The following is a 21715-nucleotide window of genomic DNA, read 5'->3' as shown; positions in this document are numbered from 1 at the left end:
ACTTAAAAAAAGATACAAGATCTTTTTTTCTTCTCAGAAAGATATGATTATAAAGTAAGTACTTCAACGCCACTGGTTTTAGAAATTATTCATCTTTAAATCGTTCAAAATTTAAAATAAGTATCCATGATTTTATATATTTTTGGACCTTTTCTTCTCAAGTAAAACAAGAAAACTTTGCTGGACATTGAAACTACAATATTTCAACATGAATTTCAATAACTTAATTTTTTAGCACAAGAAAAATGGAGTCTTGCTAATCAAAGTTTATAGTCCTTTGTAAAAGAACCAAAGCTTAAATGGTCACATTTAAAAACCCATATTTGGGCCTTAGATTCCTCATTTCCACCCCTCCCCCCCTCAAAAAAAAATGTTTTTAAATAGTATATTTCTCTATCGAAAAAAAAAAAAAAGGAAAGAAAAAAATATTCTTAACATTTCTTTTAACATATATCGGGGGAAAAAAATGCAAAAAAAGAAAAAATACCAGCCCAAAATTTATTGACAAAAAAATTACAAGTACAATCCAGTTCAATTTATACGAAACAATACTGAAAAACATGTCTGAAAATGAAATTCGTAAAAATTAAAAATACTTTTAATTATTCTTTCAATAAAAATCATAATACTCCTGCAATATGAAGTTTCTTCGAAAAAAAGGAAACAAATCTAACAAAAAGTATTATCAGTTCTACTACTGGAGGCTGGGTTATTTTTTATCTTCAAATTTTAAGTATACAGGAAGATCTACAATGAATTGATACTCCAATTAACTAAGGTAATCGAGGGAACATGAATATTTTCAAATTGCAAAACATCAATTTATGAAGATCATTACCACACTTCATGATATGAACACCTTATTTTTCGAATAACAAATAATCTAACAGTAAGCCTTTTATAAGCAATTTCGAGTTACAACTCTGACAAAAAATGATGAACTTAACAAGAATGATTCCACAGTAAAAACCAGATCATGAACATGCTTATTCACAAAAAAGACACAATACGCAAAACAATTCCATCTTGCTAAAAATTTCAATGAATGTAAAGAAACATGAGCAAGTTACACACCAGTTCTGTACACATTATGAGTCATTGATAACATGATCATTTAAATGAATGATAAAAACAGTTCATAGGCAAAGAGACAAGAAAATACAATGAGGAAAAAAGTTTATACATTGTAGTTGTCCATTTATGGGAAAATATGTTACAAAGTGAGGGTTAAATGAAAAGTGTGTGTTGTCACATGCCCCATACTGTCCTTTGGATCCACTCCTCTGTTGTAGCTTCCTGATATTTACTGACCATTCTCACTCACTTCATTACTCTCACCATCCACCAGTACAACCTCCTGTCAAATGAAGCAACATTTGTCTCAACATCTGTTATTAGGTAAATGTATTTATTAATTTATTGCAAGAGGGGACGGGGGGTCGTTATCATTTAGTTTTTTAATTTGGGGTGGTGGACCTAAAATTGAATTCTTACAACAGGAAGTTTATAAAACTAATCTACTAAATATTTATAAAATCCTACCACACTGATTAATTCACTTCTTTGTTAATTGTTTCACTGTTATGGTTACATACATGTACAAATGAAATATTATGCAAAATGTAAATCTACAGCATCTTAAACAAAAGTTGCACTTTCAAGGTTTACCTCTTTAACAGTAACCTCAACTGTTTCTTCCTCCTGAAAAATAAGCATATTTTATAACATATTTGTCAGTAGAGTAGAATCTCTTCAATAGGAAAAATTAATTTTGAGATTTGAAAAAAAAATTGATAGCATGATGTCAATTTTATTTCGGGCTGTCATATTTGCAGCACTGGATCTGCATGATAAATACAAAATGAAAGTGCTTGTCAGAAAATGATGGAGTCCAGTATTCAACTTGACAAAGCCTTATGTTTTTGGAACTTGTGTCCAATCCTTTTGTCAATAAATATGTTCAAAACAAAACAAAACAAAGCCCTTGTGAAAACCCTTCCAGAGCAAATTCAAATTTTTTTTTACCACTTTGTATATGCTGAGGTTATGTTCTTGTTGTGCATGTTGACAGAGTTCCCATGCCGCTGCAAACTCAGCATTACACGTTGCACACACCAGCTGGGAAGGCTCAGGGGACTCTGAATCAAAGAAAAAAAATCCTAATTAAGCAAGCAAATATCAATTGTTCTTACACATTGCAGTGTTTTCCCAAAGAACCAGCTACCAACCAAATTGACTTTACTTGATAAATTTGCCACATTAAAAATTTTTTTTAAAGTAATTGTTGTTAGGCCCTTAGTGATTTTTTTTCTAAACATCAACCCTCTCGCCTGTTACTATTGATCTCTATTTACCCTTTACTTTAAATTTAAGGGAAAGCACTGACATTGTAAAATTATAAATCTTCCCATTATTTGGAGTTTCAGTTGAGGGAATGATTTTGATAATTATATCATAAAGGACAGTGAATCTGATTGGATAACCCACCTGGAGGAGGGGTACTCTGACACTGACAGGAGATCTTAAGTCGACACGGCGTCTTCTTGTGTTGGGCTAGACTATGGAGACTGCTGAATGACGTCTTACACACACCACAAATCAATACATCTTTGGCAGCTGCAAAATAAATGTCCATAAATGTAGAGATTTGTCTGTAACTTTCAAAATTAATATCTTAAAATATTTACACTGGTAAATGCAAATTTATTAATTTAACAAAAAATAAGAGATAAATTTTCTCAAGCATGACTTCTCTCTTTCTAACATGAGATGGCAAATGAAAGCAACACAAAGTTTACCCTGTGCAAGCTGAGTAATAGTTTTGCTGGCTGGAGCGGTAGAACTGTTTCCAGAGGTAAGATTCACCAGTGTCCTCTTGATGCCCCCCGTTCCTGAGTCTGTCCTCATCTTCTTGGCTGGAGGACCACTCTGTGTGCTGAGGAGACGTGACGCACCACTAGACAAATAAAATTTGTTTTTGAAATAACAATTCACTTTTGATTACAAATAAGTATCTTTGGTCCCATTTTATTTCAATGAACATACTTACGGAGGATTCCAACTGAGTACTACTGAATATGAAATAAGCCATACCAAAATTCTTTTATCAAATTTTAATAAAATCATATGTCTCAATGTTTTCTCTATTTAAAAAATGCAATTTACAGGTTAAATACAGTGAAAACTGACACTGGAGCAATCTGTTTTACTGTAAATTCATCTGCAATATTATATTTTCAATTCTTTTTACAGGCCCCCTCTTTATAACGTGACATCTTGCCTATTCCTATATGAAATTTGTGTCCAAGTGCATGTCAGAATTAGATAGGTTTTACTCTATATTGATACACTGTACCATCTTAGTTTACAAAAACTTCAATGACATTTATGTAAACAACAGTATTATACCTGGAAGTCTGTGAAGTGGGTGTTGTCTTTTGATTTGGTCTGTGCTTTGGCTCAGAGGCAATATTGATATCTATAAAAGTTCACTTAAGAGAATAACTAATCAGAAATTTCAAACTCTTAAAGTTTATCAATGGATACAAGTATAGACAAACTTCAACTCTATGACACTAAGAAGTATTGGATGTATCAAGGTTAAATTAAATAAGGAAAAGTGATTGGGACATCCAACTCACTTTGTCATATTTGTGGTATTTTAGACATCAATTTTCAAGATACTGAAGTTCAACTGAACTTTAAACAAGATAACAAAACATTTACATGATTGATAACAAGTACACACCTAGAGCTTGTCCTGCATAAGTCATTCCATCCTCAGCACCACAGGCTCGCCGAGCATCCAGCTGATTGCTGTATTGAACAAAGGCATAACCCTTATGCATGGAAAGTCCTGTGACAATCCCATAACGACTGAAGATTCCTTCCACATCTTCCTTTGAAAGAGCAATAGTGTTCAAATTTCCTACAAAAACTCTGGACCTGGCTGTATTGGGGTCATTTGTCACACTTCCTACATTGGCAGCTGGCCCAGAACTATAACTTTGTGTACTCATTTGTGGAGCCATTCCCCTTGGAGCTCTGTGTCCAGGGCCTATTGGACCGGGCCCACCGTGTCTAGGAGCTGGTGGTCTTGGACGCATCATTCTTGGCATCATTTTTCACACTCTAAAATTTTCTGCTTAAAAGAAATGATTGACAGCCATAGTACTCTATAAATAAACAGAACGCCGTTTACAAAACACGGACAGGTCACGGAAACACGGATTCACGGAAATATAGAAAATAGTACAAATCACGGATTGTTTTTTGCACGGATGATAATTCCGTCCGTGCATCTCCGTACGTTAAAAAATCAACATGAATAATCCGTGAGATCTATAAATAAAAATAAAACAAGTGAAGTAATATTCACGGAATTTATTTATAGGGAGAAAATGTTACAATATTTAATAACGAAGATTTATATAATAAACATGAACTCTTACAATCCATACATTTGATGGTTTTAGACTTTCTAATTTGTTTTTCACTAAGCGTTGTATTTTGACATCGTGGATGAAACCACTGACGACACTTAGTGCAATTAAACATGAATCCATGTTCAGGCATTCTGCACGTGCAAAACAACTTCATCTCAAATGTAAACTCTATTGACTGCTGGCGTTTACACGGAGATGACGGAAATTTACGGAAAATTCCGTCAGTGATACATTTCATCAAATGGGGCCTCATTGCTTCAGTGTGGAAATGAGTATTTTCTGGAAGTCCACAGAAACATATCTCTACCGCGTTTGCAATGGCATAGAGACCACAGTCGTTGCCATTTACCTGGACATCAGAATTCATAAAGTGAACTGTAATGTTTTCCTCTGGAGAATGCATTATATTAGCAATGCTCATTTGAACGGCTGATGAAATTGAGTTTGACATTGCGCTATCATAAAGTTTAACGCACGAGGATGCAAATTTCACATTCATAGTTGTAAACATAATCCAATGAGTTTTAGGGTGTGTATTAACAATTTGAATAAAATTGTCAACAACTGGGCGAAAGCACGGCTTTTCAGCATAGACACAAGGCTGAAAGCCGGCAATGAAGGGGAATTGTTTGAGCTGCATCGATCAAGGTATCGTCGAGCCATCCGTTATCTACGGTACCATTAATCCGCCCAAGTGATTCATCCGTGATTGTTACACCCACGGATTCAACACTTGCACGGACATCACGGACATCAGCTGTTTCCTCTGCACGGACATTACGGGCATCAGCTGTTTCCTCTGTCACGGAATGGTCGTCTGCTTCAAATTTTGCTTTTTTGCCAGCACTATCTTCAGGATATTCACATTCAACATCCCCAGGCCTTGGCTGCTTCCTACCTGGCTTCTTTTTACCACGGGCATTTTTCCGTAATACTGTCAGGTTTACGGATTTTGTAGACACTGACGTGTCAACATCCATTCTTAGTGATAATTTGACCGACATAATATGACAGCAGTTGTTGGGAATAAGGCAGGAACATTTTTCTTTGGGAAAGACCTGAACCGTATATAATTGTCCCGTAAACCCCATTACAACAAAACATCCCATTTTAGGAACAAACGAAATTATGTCACCTGATATAATTTCTTTTGACTTTGCAATTTTTGTCAGGTTTGAGGATTCCGTAGATTCCTCTCGTTCATCCGTGAAGCAGAACTCTGAGTTTTTAATTGATTCTACAATAGACTTGTAGTTACGGACAGAATCCGAGTTTTGTTTATATTCATCAAGAGAAATCTGTAAATGTTGGTATTCTGATTTTAGAGTAAAATTCCCTACACCAGCTTTGCCTCGTCTCACTTCACCAAGATAATATTGTTGTAAGAATCGGAAGGATAATACAACAGCATCTATTGGCCCTTCCTTCCAGTTGTTGAGATCTTTCATTAACCAGTTAAAACCCTCACTTTGGTTAGATGTTACACCATTTTCGGGATGCATTTTAACAAATTTTTCTACATAGGCTACATATAAAATATTTTTAAAGTTCGATGATAAAGGAACATACACTTCTTTCCTAAACCTTTTGTCTGTAATTCTTTTTCTCCCCTCCGTAGCAATATGCAAATAGTAATAGGCTAATACTTTTTTAATTCTCCGGAGTTCCCTTTCACTTTCCGGGTTCCTTCACATGAAAAGCTACGCATAAGAAAGGAAAGAAAGATAAGAGATAGAAAGAAGAGAAAATCGATAGATTAAAAAAGTATAAGAACCGTTTTTTACAGCTATATATTTATTAATTATAAATCTTTGAAATATACCTATGTCCATCTGCAACCCAATCTCTATTCTCCATTTCATTTGTTGGATGAAAAACATAAACTTCGCCACCTTTTGGGCGAAATGGCATTTGTGAATTATGTTCTTTATATAACATTAAATGTTCAACATCTCTAACACTAAGGCTAGAGTGCCTATTCGAAATTATAGGTTGAACTTCTGTAGCTTTATCGTCATCCATCTCGCGCCAAATCCTAGTTCTATTTGTGACGTCACCGTGGATACCATTGTTACGTATACAGTAAAGCTATACGGATTTCCGTAAACTATAAAAGTTAAATGATAATAATAACTACGGAATAATAAAAAAAAAATATTATCCGTAATATAAATTTTCCGTATTCCGTACATAAAACTTTATCCGTGATTTCTCCGTATTTTGTAAACTTATTTCCGTATTCCGTGCATCCGTATTCCGTGACTTATCCGTGTTTTGTCAACCTCCTAAACAGAATTCATTTTTCTTTGTACTCCTACTCCTTGTATAAGATTTACTGACAGAACACAGTCACAATTCTTCAAACATGAAAATCGTTTTAAACCATATGGTTTGCATATTATTATAAATCATTTACTGAATTAAAAAACAGATCTGGTTCTAAGCAATAACTGCAAACATGCTGCTGACAAAACATAGCAGAGGAAACTCGGTCATGATCATCATGTCGGTTTCTTTACTTGTAGTTAACAGAATATCATATAAAGCCGATATCTATACAAAAGATTAAGAGATATTTAATAAAATAATTAACAGTTTTTTATTGTAAAGTAATGTTCCTAAAATTTCAATAATTTGATCATGCGCATGGCATGGGATTTCTGCGTTCTCAAAATGAACGCAACAGCACATTATTGCTTAACTGGTGTGTATAGATGATAATTATCCTAACTGAACATTGTTTCTTTAACATTTCTTGAGTTGTAAACAAACCTTAATTGTTTCTTTCACAGAAGTTTTAGATGCAGCATTCTACTCCATTTTTCTCGCGGGGAAATGGAGACCGACACACTTCCGGCAAGCGGTATTTCTAGTCTTCCCGTCTCCCGACGCCCGACTCCCGACGGTCCCGGATTTGGGATTTTTAGCGATTTCTTTTTTACCGGTGCACAGAATTGAATCAAACTTCCCAGGCACATTTTCTAGGCTTACATGAATACATTAATGCATAAAAACTTAAGGAAAATTGTCTTTTTATTACTGAATCAGCAGTATCACCTGCCAAAAAGCGGTAAATCTAGTACTCTGTTGTAAATGTTAAAACCAAAAACGGACACCGATGTTTTCGTAAAATCGCGATTAAAACAACAAAATGAAGTATAATTTTTTTAACAAATAACTGGAAAACATCATTTACGTGCCAGATAATTTGTACACACTAAAACTAACATATTTTCTTTTTTAAATTAAAATTTAGTTATGCTCATTTATTATCGATACATAGCGATGAGCGGAGACGTGAGGTTTCGTAGATCATAATCATGATAATATTGATATTGTTTGGGAAGATATTTCTTCTTTAAATAAGATAGAATTGGTATTTCAGTTAAATTGGTTGTATTCAAAAAATAGGAACAGTTTAATTTTATAAATTCCATAAACATCAAAAATACTTTTTAAAGTCGGGTTCCATTTCTACATTTCTACTGAATATATGCATGTATATATTTATATTTTTCAAGAGTGTTGGTAAAATGGGTAGGCAAACCCGGGCCGGGGCAAATTAAAAGCCGGGGCAGATCGAGATTTTTCATATTTCCGTCTTCATACTTTATCGATCGAGCTGAAATTTTCAGAATCTATTTAATACACGATTATTAATATTCGCTGCTAAAATTGCACTGAAATACTTTATAATTCTGATTTTATAGGCGATTATAGATTTTCAAGTTGGTAAAATAGGTAGGCAGTTTCCCAATGTCCCAATTTACGTTTTCAGACATATGCTACATAAAGTCCATAAATTTATGGATAATTCTGGTGTTTAAGAATATATATTAATCATTTATTAATATTTCTTCCTTGGTTATTGTAATATTTACGTAAAATTACATGTTTTAGGAAAAACCGGGTCATTAAAACCGGATCCGATCACCCGGGACAAACCTGAAAATTCCGGAATAATTGTACAGGTGACCTGTTTTTACTGGAGAATGTTTGTCATCTGAAAAAAAAATGCAAATCGATTTGTTGGAAGCTTGTGTTTAATTATTTAAATAGAAATAATTTATTTATTAAATTTGCACTAACATAATTAATGCAGAATCCCTCACACTGGCTTTAATATAATCACACACAAGCTCTCTTGATCAATTTGGGCAATACAAAATTGGCTTACCTTATTAGGTTAATTATCTCAGGGAAAGAAGCTGGGAAGAAAATTGTTGTGATGTTAAAAAAATTAAAAGGTCAAAGTGACATCTTTTGACAATTATATACTTTAACAAGTTGAGTTGATTTTCAGGGACCCTATATATTCCTCCTCTGCAGTGAACTTTCTTTAGTTCATTTTAGATGCATCCAGCAGTTGTCAGTCTTCTGTATGTTTCTTATATAAATGTAGGTATAAGGTCTTTATGAATAAATAAATAAATGTTTGTTATATGATCAATATGTTTTACTTGTCATCTCATCGGACAGGAAAATTGAATTGATATGCTGTATGGGTTAAATAATGGGGGAATCTTATAAGTAGCAAAAGAAAGTTAAATCAGTTAAATATATATATTAAAAAGACAGCATATTGGTTCAATCAGGTATAGTATAACATGTATGGATACCTAACGGTGACAACTAAGTACATGTTTTTCCTTATTTTGTGTTCAACATCCATCACTCTCCTTTCATATCTGTGTCCGAGTTCCTTCGGGAGCTTCTGGGAGGAGATAATGCTGGACTCGGGGTTTACTGCCATATAACTGTATATGTTATATCAAGTATTCACCCATTGCACGTCCTAACTCCCAGCCAGATATTACAAAGGAAGGAGAGATATACACGTACATAAGAATGTATACTTTAATATTGATTTCCAAATAGCATGAAGAGAGAGAGAGAGAATCTTGGATTCTTGGATTTGTGACTTGCCTTTATTTTTAACAATTCAGATATAGACGTATTATATATAAGTTATAAAGGATCATCATTCACTTCAATAATTGCTAAATAATAATTACAGATTTATATACAACGTTTAGAAAAGTTTAAATTTATTATATATTTTTCATTTTTATTATTTTTATTATAGTTATGTCGAGATTAAAAAGCTGACTATAAGTGTTTATTTCAATTTATTTTACTACAAATTAGGAGAAGCAATGTGTCCAGAATATGAAAATGGTGACCATGTAAACACCAGCAATATGGTATTCTATGTTTAATAATCAACATATAAAAATTAAAAAATATATATATATAATTAAAAACAGAAAAGAAAATATATTTCATGAATATTTTTAAATATTTTTCTTGAATCAAATAATGTGTAATCTAATTGAATATTGGCATTAAATTCTTTTTCATTTTGTTTATTTGAATTTTAGTAGATTTTTCTAATTTATTTATTTTTTTTAATTGTAGGATGGAGCAAAGCACACATAAGGTTGTTGTATATGGCAACAACTCAAACAAATTACCAAGCAAGGAGGCTATTCAGATTCTGCAGAATCCAAAGGAGGATTTGGTGTCTACAATACCCCCTGTCAGACCAAAAGCAGGCGAAATCTACTTAATTACTGATGAAGGCGATGAGAGGCGAAAAAATGACTGGTCCCATGACAGTTACATTTGGGTTAATAAAGGTGGGGATGGCTATCCCAGGCAAAATGCAGTTGTATGGAGAAAGACTTATAACATAAGTACTAAAATTGCCGACAAAACAGGTTCTGCTGGTTTTCAGCGAGTGTCCTTTAGATTGACTACGAATTCACCATTAGTGCTAGTTCAATACATAGGGGATGAGAGCATTTTTGTACCAAGGCCTCATGGAAATCAGAAGTCTAATGCTAGTGGAGATTTCGTTTCAACATTACCATCTGTTATTTCAAAGATGAAAGACAATTCACTACAAAGCAAGCCACAGGAAGTTTATCGCAGTATGGTGCTAGATGGCAATGTTAGTGGAGAATATCAGGGAGTTTTGAACCCCAGAAATGCAGAGCAGGTCAGGAACGTTCAGAGGCAAATGAACAAAGCCAAAAAACTTACACATGATGAAATCTACAATACCCTTCAACTTGCGTTCCACTTGGACGACTATGTGCATCAGCTAACAATATTTCCTGATCTTCAGTGCTTCGTGGCAAACAAGGAACTACTCATGGAACTCAACAAAAATCTTCAAGTAAAGTCAAATGAAGTTCCTCTTCTGTCATATGACACAACATTTCTCATTGGCGATTCTTATGTTTCAGTTCTGGTTTTTAAACATGTTTTGTTTCAGTGCAGTCCATCAATCCCTGTTGCATTTTACATCCATGACAGGAAATCGGAGGAAATCCATCATGATTTTTGGAGGAAAATATGCAGCCTGGTACCAAACATCGACAGGGAATCCACTGTGATTGTGACAGATAGAGAAAGAGCTGTGGTAAATGCCATCAAGAAGAAAGTGCCCAATGCTACACTAGTACATTGCTGGAATCACATCATCAGTGATGCAAAGCACTGGATAAAACAACATGGAGGAAAGGGTGATGACCAAGCAGTTTATATTAGTCATCTTAGGGAGATACTACAGACTTCATCTATTGAAGAGTATGAGGAAAAACTTGCAAACTTGTCTGAGATTTGGAGTGAATCCTTCCTTGACTACTACCAGACAAAGCTCCATCAGGATATTGTAGCGCATTCATCAAAATGGGTACTAGACAGCCATCAAGTTTACGATCCCTATTCTGGTGTAACAAACAATATGTCTGAGAGTATGAATGCAGTCATAAAACGACTGATGGAATGGAAGCAGGCACCTTTAGATGCCACAGTATTAGCCTTCAACTACCTGCAGAAATTCTACGTACATGAGATTATGAGGGGACTGTGCAATGTAGGAAATTATAGGTTAAAGGGTATCCATTCAGGGGCTGCAGCAGATAAAAGTGATTTGATGTTTCCAACAGATATTTGTGCACCAGAGAAAATAATAGATCTTGTGAGAGGAAAGTTGGCAGAGGAAAGAACAAGTAGTATGAAGGATGACCAAGAGAGCAATGTGCCACTCAATGCAACAACAACTGAAGAAGAGAAAAGCGCAAGTACAACACAAAGATCCTTGGCAATAGCAGCAGTTAAAGAAAAACGAGTTTTTCATGTTCCTGAGGCAGGTTCTTTCGTGGTTAAAGGGTCAAAGGGGGATAACTACAGTGTGACATTGTATCCTGAAAAATGCCAATGCCCATCACTTGGTACTTGTTATCATATCATGGCTGTCAAAATGAGCATCGGGGAAGAAGACATAGAAGAAAAACGGGTACTCAATTTAACACAATTGAGAAAGAACAGCAGGAAAAGAGCCAACAAGAAAGCAGGAACCAAGAAACCAAGACCATGTGATCAAGATATTTCAGTAATAGCTGCCCCGGATTCAGCTGTAAAAAGAAATGCAGAATGGGAAGAATGTATGGATTCTCCTTTGCCCGCACTGCCTCTAACAGATATGAAGCCTGCATCCATAATGAAAAGAAAACGACCAGATGAGAAAGATGGGAAAGCGACAGCAAGAAAAAGAATCAAGTTTGAGGATGATGATGTTGAACCTGAACAAATTCATATAGAGGAAGATGTTGCTCAAATATGCGAACATGAAACTGCCGATGAAAGAAGAAAATGGACAGAAAATGGGAAACAAAGGCTTACGATAGAACATAAAAATGACATCCTGAATAACTATATGTTGTGCAGTGACATCATCAATTTCTCGCAAGAAATCCTGCAGCAGCAATTTCCAAATATCCAAGGATTTCAGCATACAGGATATGCACCGATGCTTAAAGAGGATAAATGGGAGTACAAACTTCAGATGAAACCCATGAAATCTCCTGTGGCACAAATCCATCACACTGGCCACAGTCATTGGATTGCAAGTACTCAACGTGAGGGAGATGAAACCATCAAGATATTAGACAGCTGTAACAAAAAGAGAGATTATATTTCACAGTCGACACAAATCCAGCTTGGAAAAATATATGGCGATGGGAAAAAAACTATCAAAGTGTCAGTAGAAGAAGTTAAACAACAGCAAAATGGAGTGGATTGTGGGGTGTATGCCATTGCCAATTTGACAGATTTTTGTTTCACAGGTAACAGTGAACAGCCAATTAACTATGATGTCGATAACATGAGAAGTCATTTGGTGAAATGTATTGAAGGAAAGAAATTCACACCATTTCCAAGAAACCCAAGTCAAAAGAAAAGACTGAGCCTCACCAAAAAAGGCAAAGTACACACAATTCCACTTGACTGTGCAGCACGGTGCAATCTGCCAAACATCTTTGACAATATGATTGCTTGCGACACTCCATCTTGTCAGCAATGGTTCCATCAGAAATGTGCAGGTGTTTCAAACCCAGGTGACAGTTTCCTTTTCAACTGTCCCCAATGTAATGCACCAACTTCTCCCTGTTTTTAATCATTACAGTCAAAAGACTAGTGCTATTTATAATTAAGTGATATTAAATTACTTATTTGACTGTTTTAAACAAACTGAGTCTGGGCCCTGGTAGGGCGTCGTGGTGACCACGATAAGAACAGTTTGTATGTTTTAAATAAAAAAAAAAAAAAAAAAATTAAAAATTTAAAAAACACAAAAAAATGTACATATTAAAATGCACAGTTCACTTTTAAATATTATATCAATATCAAGACTCAAGAAAATCTTTAATTTAGTGCTCCGTGAGTAAATATTTAATTTCAGAATAGTGCTAAATCAATTTAAATTTTAAGATTAAATCAAAAATTCATTCCAAAAACCCATTTTTCAAACTGATTATTTTAATTAATAAAAATAAAAAAGGCTCTTATGAGGATACCTCCATGTGGTTAGAGCTGGGCAATGTCACAACAGTGATAGCTAACATCCTCCAATACAAACATTTATTAATTCGGAATTTTCGGGTTTGCCCCGGGTGATCGGATCCGGTTTTAATGACCCGGTTTTTCTGAAAATGCGCATATTTTGCATATTTTAAGCTTTTATAATGTAAAACTAATTATATTTCGTTAATATAGAGTGTAAACTATTGGAAAAGTCCATAATTGTAAAGGCTTAACTAGTCGTGATTCAAAAATACCGTAAAATGTCGTATTGATTTTGCCTACCCATTTTACCAACCTGGAAATGAACAATCGCCCAGAAAATCAGAAATATCGCGTATATTGTGATGATATTAATAGCGAATACAAAAGAACCTTCAAAAAACAAAATCTGAAAATTTCAGATGAATTGGTGGAGTTTTAGCGGAGATATTTGAAAAACCTCGATCTGCCCCGGCTTTTGATTTGCCCCGGCCCGGGTTTGCCTACCCATTTTACCAACACTCATTTTTCAATGTTATATTAATAATGTTTACTTGTACATGTATGATTTTGACCTTGTATTGTGGAAAGGACTTATATAGGCAGTGCCTGCTGTCCAATCCAATTATGTTTTATCATAATAAAATATTGTTTAAATAAAAGTCGGGTTCCTTAAGAATTTCAATCATAGATTTTTTTTTACATGTTAATGAAGAAGATAATGACTTATTATAAAAGCTTTATCAAAGCAGTGTTAGCTTGGGTAAAATAATTAATTTCCTAATCACTTAGCTGATACGGTGAAAACGAAGAGATATTCTGTAAAATTAAAAAAAGGTAATTAAGTATGGTAAACTGCTGCTAAATCAAAGCTATTAACCATGTTAATATAATTCTAAAACTTGTAACTGGGAACAAACCATTGTCCTTAAAATATTAATTACCGGTAATCTGATCATGTTTTTATTGCGTAGGTTTTCCTACGATAAGTAGAATTTAGATAAAATTGAAAATCAATCAACAAAAATTAGATTCAATTAAAAAAAAATAAATAAATAAAAGGGGGGAGGCTCCGAGGTACGAAGAGCCTGTGAACATAATGTGACAATGAGTTCTATACACGGAAAAAAATAAAATATGTGGGTGTTTTTAGGGCAAGTAATTTATCTGGCATATAAATGAGGCTTTCCGCTTATTTGTTGAAAAATTATACTTCATTTTCTTGTTCTTAATCGCGATTCTACGAAAACATTGGTGTCCGTTTTTGGTTTTAACACTTATAACAGAGTACTAGATTTACCGCTTTTTGGCAGGTGAAACATCTGGTTTAGTCATAAATACATAAATTTGTAAAAGTTTTTACGTACTCATGAATTCATTTAAACCTAGTTAACATGCCTGAAAAGTTTGAATAGTTTCTATGCACCTTGAAACGAGAAATCGCATAAAAATCAAAATCCGGGACCGTCGGGAGTCGGGCGTCGGGAGTCGGGAAAACTAGATATACCGCTTGCCCACACTTCCGGTTTCTCTAAAAACGGGTTTCTCGAGAGTGAAGGCCTCCTAGCAGTATATGGAAAAAGTTATATTAAAATGTATTAAAATGTAATAAATTCTGAAGTACATTGAATGAAGAATATGTTTTAAGAATTTAAGTACTAAATGAAAAAGGAAAAAAATCAACATAATGAAATTATTTATCAAACAAACTATTTTTTTTTCAAATCGGGATCGGCGTTTAAAAAAAAATATTGATAGAAAAAATCATCATGTCTTCTAAGAGAAAGCTTCACAAGTGGTCAATTGATTTTACTGGACATGGAAGGTTCAGTGACTTATTTTATGCACTGACATGTTTTTTCTTATTATGTTAAACATTTTCCACGTTATACATTTATTTATTTGTTACAAAAACCTATGGTTTTTAAAGAAATTGTTTATAAGATTCATCCTTGATCGGGGACTTTTATACTGATTGTATATATAGGCCCCTGCATTAATTTATTGCTTTTTTTTTTATGGGAGGGTTTTCATACGTTGTGAATTGATAGGTACCTATGCTACTGAGATGTGTGAAATATGTAAGCTAGATGTATTAATTGTATATCTACCATAAGAGTTATAAACTGAATAAAATGTCAGTTCTATCAATAAAATGATATTTTCCTAATCCTATGGACCAGGTTTAAGGATAGAATTTGTTCCAAGTTTTGGCATTGAAGCAAAATAGACATGGACATGAAATTGAACTAGGGTACATTTACCAATAATCCACAAAGTTTTGAATGTAAATATGATGGCATGTAAATTTGAAACGAGAGAAAACATTGAGAAACTAAATTGAATTTTCATCTTTTAATTATTTGGGTTATTTTTTAGGTTAATAGACATATTCATTCTCCAAAAGGTTGTTATGCTTAATTTATTAATTATTTCAATGCAACTCCTTTTGTATTCATCAAAATAATTTTTGTAGCGAATCTGCTCCGATTTGCTACATTGCAAATATATATATTATTGGACGTTTTCTGAGTGTGGTGAGGACTTGTCCAGAGATACAGTTCTAACTGATACATCATTCTAACTAGAATAAGTAATAAACATGATTCCTTAGATGTAAATACGTTAATCATTTGGTTTCTAAAAAGACTTAAAATTCATAAAATCTTAAAATTAGATAACTTGTAAAAGATGTCAATATTCTTAATTTTCTTAGATCAAAATCTGACAGACAAGCTGTCCAGGTCATTGAACTAAAGCCCCCAGTAGGATACACCGAGAGTATTGGAACTTTAGCAGAACAAAGCAGCAAAGACACAGACCAGAAAATTATAGATAAGGCAAGTACTAACAAGTGCCAATAAAGTTAGTTGACTAAGGTATATTTACAGTCAAGATCTCGTAAATGAGTTTAGACTGGACTATGGTTAATATGGTGGTAGATCCAGTATTATGCCATATAAATTGATAAAAGGTTATGTTTTCCATGGAAGATGAAGTATTTGAACACAAAATTCAAAATTAGATCAGTTGAACATAACCATGATACTTTTTTTTTCAAATTCATTTTGAAGAAGAGGACAAGTTTCTGAAATTTGAGAAATATGAATGTACCCTAATAAGAGCTTGATCTTAACATATTTATACCTCACGCAACAAGTTGCGTAAGGTATAATGTTTTTGACCTGTCCGTCAGTGTGTCAGTCAGTCTGTCAGTCCTGTTTTTTTTGTCAGCGCAACTCCTCATAAACTGCAGCACAGAATTTCGTCAAACTTTGCAGTTATTTAGGACACAATGTGTAGATATGCATATTACCAGGAAATTTGGATTCCTCTATTTTTTCTGGGAATTTCCTCACTTTTCATCTTAGATTTTTGGCCATATCTTGAATATAGAGATGAACAGTTTGTCAGCGCAGCTCCTCTTAAACCGCTGCACAGAATTTTATTAAATGTAGCATATATTTCGGACACAGTGTGTAGATGTGTATATCATCAGGAAATTTCGATACCGTAATTTTTCTGGGAATTTCGGCACTTTTCAATTTAGATTTTTGGCCATACCTTGAATATAGAGATGAACAGATTGTCAGCCGACTCCTCTTAAACCGCTGCACAGAATTTGCTCAAAATTTGCAGATATTTAGTACACAGTGTATATATGTGCATATTACCAGGAAATTCCGATTCCATTTATTTATTTTTCTGGGAATTTTGGCACTTTTCTACTTGGATTTTTGGCCATACCTTGAATATAGAAATGAACAGATTGTCGGTGCAACTTCTCATAAACCATGGCACAGAATTTCGACAAACTTTGCAGATATTTAGAAGACAATGTGTAGATGTGCATATTACCAGGAAATTCTAATTCCTTTATTTTTCCGGCAATTTCAGCACTTTGACTTTTGGGGGAGCGTGGGGTATCACTATGTGAGCTTGCTCACTTTTTCTTTCATTGAGGTATAACATATACAGTATGATATAAACTCCTCCATATCAAAGACAAACCCTGTAGACCTGTATCAAACCAAGATATCAGACTGAGTATCAATACATGTATCCATCTTTATCCCAAGGGCAGATGTTAGTTTGTCATTGTCTTATTTACATGACATCTTTTCACATATTTTTACAGAGATCATGGGATATAGCCCTAGGACCATTGAAACAAATTCCCATGAATTTCTTCATTATGTGGATGGCTGGGAATTCAATCTCGATCTTTCCCATCATGATGGTTGGCATGATGTTCTTCAAACCCATACAAGCCTTCATCTCCATTCAGAACAGTAAGTGTCCAATAATATTTACCGTATAATCCCTATTAATCATCCCGGACACTTAGAAAATTGTGTAAAGGGGGCAGTTATTTTGGTATTCTCTTATATTTAATGTCACATTTTAACTTCAAAAAATCTTTTGAAAAAAAATTCAAAGAACCACTAAGATAATGTCTAATAGTGTGAAGACAATCCACCCAAATTATGCTAAATGAATCATTTTCCACTAAGAAATTGGATAATAAACAAGTTTCATTTTCACTTTCTTCAAATTTTGGCACTTTTGATACAATTCTAGATGATTTTAATCACTGTACAGGGGGCCCTTATTTCCTGACATTTGAAAAAGACCTAGGGGGGCACTTATAGGGCAGGGGCGGTTAATTGGGATTATACGGTAACAGAAATCGGTAATGTAAAGATTTTGTGATAATATTTTGGTGCTTGGTCTTGAGTTAAGCTATTGAAAGATTTGAAAATTTGATGACTGAGATACTTATGCTGACATTGAATGAAGTAAGTGGAAATGTTACAACTAAAAATTTATGTGACACATCTTCTTTTTCAGCATTTGTAATGATAGAAGGATCACAAGCCATTATAATGAAATTTATTTACATATTTGGAAACATTGTCTGTGTGGCTTTAGCAACATATAAATGTCAGACAATGGGACTCCTCCCCACCCACGCCTCAGATTGGCTAGCTTTCATGGATCCTCAAAAGGTAAAGAACAAAATACTATGTATCACTCAGTTTCACTTTTCATTTTAATAGGCTACAACATTTTTCCGGTTACAGTAAAAGTATTAATTTTTCATTTCATTTAACTTGATTAATAGTCCTCAAAAAACGATTAAAAAAAAAAACGATAAAAAAAAATCCTGGTATAATGATGAGCAAGGCTGAGAGAAGTTATTCCCCTTTGCTGTTCTACTTATGATGATTAATCTCTGTGAATAATGAAAATTGAATCAAAGAATTGTGCAAGAATGATACAAAAATATTATGTCTGCAGTTTGACTGCATGGCAATTATGACAAATAGAAATGAACTAACACTCACAAGCACAAGCAAGTAAACAGATCTATTTCATGATCTGTATGTATATACAGTATCCCAGTTTTTTTCTCAAGTCTGATGGAGTTGAGATTCTGAGTGCTGAATCTAAATTTATCCATTCATCAACAAATTAATTTTGATTAATTTTTTTTTTTCAGAGAATGGAATGGAGTGGAGGTGGCTTTATTCTTTAATGGGGAATACAAGGATATTTGTTGTCAAAGATGATTTGATTTAATGAACGTATATTTATTTGGAAGAAGAGAAAATACTAAGAGAAATTTTGTAAAAGAAAAAAAGTGAAAATTGATATATCTTTTATAAAAGAAATGAAGAAAAACACTGGAAAAAAAATTGTTGTCAAGAATCGTGTAAAATGAATGTCTTTTTAAATAGGGATGAAGAAAATACTAACCAGGAATATATTTATAGACTACATTTTTTTTCATTATACCAAGAGATCAGAAGGTTGAGTGCAATAAAATAAAGAAAACATGAAGTGTCAATGAAAGTACACAAGTAAACTCATTTGTCAATTTATAATACTTTTTTGTGCTTTAAATCTGATAATAAAGAAAATAAAAATACTGAATAAAGTGTTATTTTTAATATTTTCAGTGCAAGGTAAAGATATCTAGTATATAATATATAGGGATTTCTTTTTCATTTACAATTTTTAAATATTAATTTGTTTTCTTTGATATGAATGAAAATTAGCATTTAGTAATCAAAATTTTATCAAAGGGCTTTTTGATAAAGTAACCTATTACTTTTTTTTATCGAACAACTTCTTTATTCAAAAACCTCCAGATGAAATGAACACTTTTCTTTGATTCGTAAATTTCTTTGTTCAGATGAGAATTACTACTTTAAAAGCTTATCTTAATAAGAATTGCAGTGGACAAGAATGCAATGTCAGTCAAAATAGTTAATTTTGTTTCGCGTGATTTTATTGAAAATGCGGTTGAAACTGTCAATTTTTCTTATTCAGTTTTCTTTTAAGGGGATTTGAAAAAACAGACTGAATGGAATATTTTTATTCCCATTTTCTGGTATGCCTGTTGTCTTTGATATGAATCCAAATTAACAACTGAGTAATAACTTATATGTGATATACCGTTGATCTGTTGTTTTTTTCTTTGGTCAAACCACTAGTTTAGATATAAAGAAAGAATTCTCGTGTTTGACTGATGGGTATAGAAATTTTGAGAAGGATGCAGATATGCACCAGGAAGGATAAAGGAATTTACATGTACTCTTATAACAGTACTCAGAGCTGAGTTCTCATCAAAACAACGGTTTCTTTTGCTGATTTTTTTAATATCGAAATCTGATTGGGTATATATGTGAAACATCCTGAGGAAATTTTGTGTTGAGTTGAGTTCAAGTTGCAAGCTAATTAATTTTCCTTTTTGTATAAAGATATATAACTTCACTGCATTGCATTGCATTTTACTGCTTGACGTACTGTCTGTTTAAAACATCCTTGGTAATATTAATTCAAGTATGAATTTATGTTGAACATTATATTAATGCTCATATTGTTTTATTCAGACACAGTTAGTTGTATTACAAATGATATTTAAGGATTTTAAAGATGTAAATCGTTACACCCAAAGATTTGCTGTGATTATATTCTTGTTTTCCAAATGAAGCCTATCTTTGATTTTTCAAGAATTCAGTTAACTTTCATTCAAATCATTAATTAATTTTGAAAAAAAAATTTAACTGATTGGAAATGTGACGGATGAAATAAAGAGGCAGTGGAATGAAGGAGTAACGGTAAAATATAAAATGAAGAGAGAGAGAGAGAGAAATGATCGAAGGAAAAACACTCATTTGGCTGCCATCTAAATTTTCATTCATTTAAAATGCAGTTTTGAACACTATTATACTTTTTGAACACTGGTCTTTTAAAGACTTTTTTGAAATAAGAGAAGTGTACCAGATACTGCATTAATTTACGACATTTGACCTAAAAATTGATAGGAACCTTAAGCTTGTTAAGGTTAAGGGGAGTTGTGATAATAAATTTGATCGAAGTTGAAATTCAAAAGAATCCTTTTAGGCCATAAAGAGTTGTGATATAAAGACTTCTAAAAGATGCCGGGAAATGAAAACGTCACGCAAATACTGAATTTATTACCTTGACCTTTGGTCTTTTGACCTCAAAATCAATAGGGTTATTATTTAGGCTATTTGGAGTTATGATCTAAAATGTCATAGCAATAGCTCAAAGACTTCTTGAGATATCGTCCAAGAACGAAAGCTGAGTTTCACACAGATAGACAGCTACCAGGACGGACGGATTGACCCAAATTAATATCTCCACTTTCCCTGAACGCAGGGGACAATATGAATTAATAATATCAAATTCTTTTTAATTACGCACGTTGTGCTTCTTGCTGAACTCTCGCGTTTGTGAACTGCTTGATTGTAACGCACACGTACATAGATATATATTACTTTTGACTTTATGACAGAAAAATGACAAATGCAACAATCTTTTGAATATGCATGTGCTTATATTGGGACCATATAATCAAAATAGATACGAGCTTAGTACATGTATGTTATCATTAGCATAAATCTCTGACATATCAAGTCAATTCCATTGGTCTGTGACATACGTCGTTCAAAATTATTACATTTTAAAAGAAGGCAGTATATATACAATATTACATTTTAAAAGAAAACATAAAACACAGGCAGTATATATACAAAAAACAAGGGATTTTCTATAACTTACTGTATTGAATTATTTAGAGAAATTGAAAAAATTCTTTAATCAATTTCAAATATGGGGTGTCAAAAACCAAGGCGCACGCGGACGCTAAACATAGAAAAAACTTGGAATGGCCTTTCTTCAAATCCTGTTATATGTTCGTTGTATATAGTGGCGATTGCGTTGAAACTTTGTCCATAATTACAACTTGACGGCAAAAACATACTAATACATGTATGTCAAACAAAATTTTGTAGAATAAATCTTTAAGTACTAGTAAGCAGTAACTGTGTTTATACATGTTGATACAATCAAAACCTTCGAAAAATGCTGAAAACCCTCAATTTTCA

General features: G+C 33.3%; 2 protein-coding genes across 2 annotated transcripts; one reads left to right on the top strand and one right to left on the bottom strand.

Moving 5' to 3' along the window:
• Nucleotides 1-484: 484 nt before the first annotated feature.
• Nucleotides 485-7302, bottom strand: LOC134235304 (uncharacterized). Its single transcript, XM_062717434.1, has 8 exons — nucleotides 7218-7302; nucleotides 3749-4141; nucleotides 3409-3478; nucleotides 2799-2956; nucleotides 2488-2616; nucleotides 2026-2138; nucleotides 1669-1701; nucleotides 485-1357 (listed from the first exon to the last, which is right to left on the bottom strand). The coding sequence occupies exons 2-8, from the start codon at nucleotides 4119-4121 to the stop codon at nucleotides 1304-1306; spliced, it is 930 nt and encodes a 309-aa protein (XP_062573418.1). The 5' UTR covers nucleotides 4122-4141; nucleotides 7218-7302; the 3' UTR covers nucleotides 485-1303.
• Nucleotides 7303-15008: 7706 nt separating this feature from the next.
• Nucleotides 15009-19237, top strand: LOC134235310 (ER membrane protein complex subunit 4-like). The gene is made up of 5 exons (XM_062717442.1): nucleotides 15009-15120; nucleotides 16012-16135; nucleotides 17434-17587; nucleotides 18147-18304; nucleotides 18799-19237. The coding sequence occupies exons 1-5, from the start codon at nucleotides 15065-15067 to the stop codon at nucleotides 18832-18834; spliced, it is 528 nt and encodes a 175-aa protein (XP_062573426.1). The 5' UTR covers nucleotides 15009-15064; the 3' UTR covers nucleotides 18835-19237.
• Nucleotides 19238-21715: the final 2478 nt, after the last annotated feature.

The sequence above is a fragment of the Saccostrea cucullata genome, unplaced genomic scaffold (assembly GCF_032062105.1).
Source record: "Saccostrea cucullata isolate Sc308-1 unplaced genomic scaffold, CSIRO_AGI_Scuc_v1 ctg634, whole genome shotgun sequence".
Lineage (NCBI taxonomy): Eukaryota > Metazoa > Mollusca > Bivalvia > Ostreida > Ostreidae > Saccostrea > Saccostrea cuccullata.
The sequence above is the reverse complement of the archived record's forward strand: the minus strand, read 5'-3'. Positions and strand labels throughout refer to the sequence as shown.

Excerpts from the sequence above, each read along its gene's own strand:
- LOC134235304 (XM_062717434.1), bottom strand. The coding sequence starts at position 4,121 with ATGATGCCAAGAATGATGCGTCCAAGACCACCAGCTCCTAGACACGGT. Across the intron at positions 3,479-3,748 it reads TTATGCAGGACAAGCTCTAG|ATATCAATATTGCCTCTGAG; the intron begins GTGTGTACTTGT and ends GAACTTTTATAG. Across the intron at positions 2,139-2,487 it reads TCAGAGTACCCCTCCTCCAG|AGTCCCCTGAGCCTTCCCAG; the intron begins GTGGGTTATCCA and ends TCTTTGATTCAG.
- LOC134235310 (XM_062717442.1), top strand. The coding sequence starts at position 15,065 with ATGTCTTCTAAGAGAAAGCTTCACAAGTGGTCAATTGATTTTACTGGA. Across the intron at positions 17,588-18,146 it reads CTTCATCTCCATTCAGAACA|CATTTGTAATGATAGAAGGA; the intron begins GTAAGTGTCCAA and ends CTTCTTTTTCAG. Across the intron at positions 18,305-18,798 it reads CTTTCATGGATCCTCAAAAG|AGAATGGAATGGAGTGGAGG; the intron begins GTAAAGAACAAA and ends TTTTTTTTTCAG.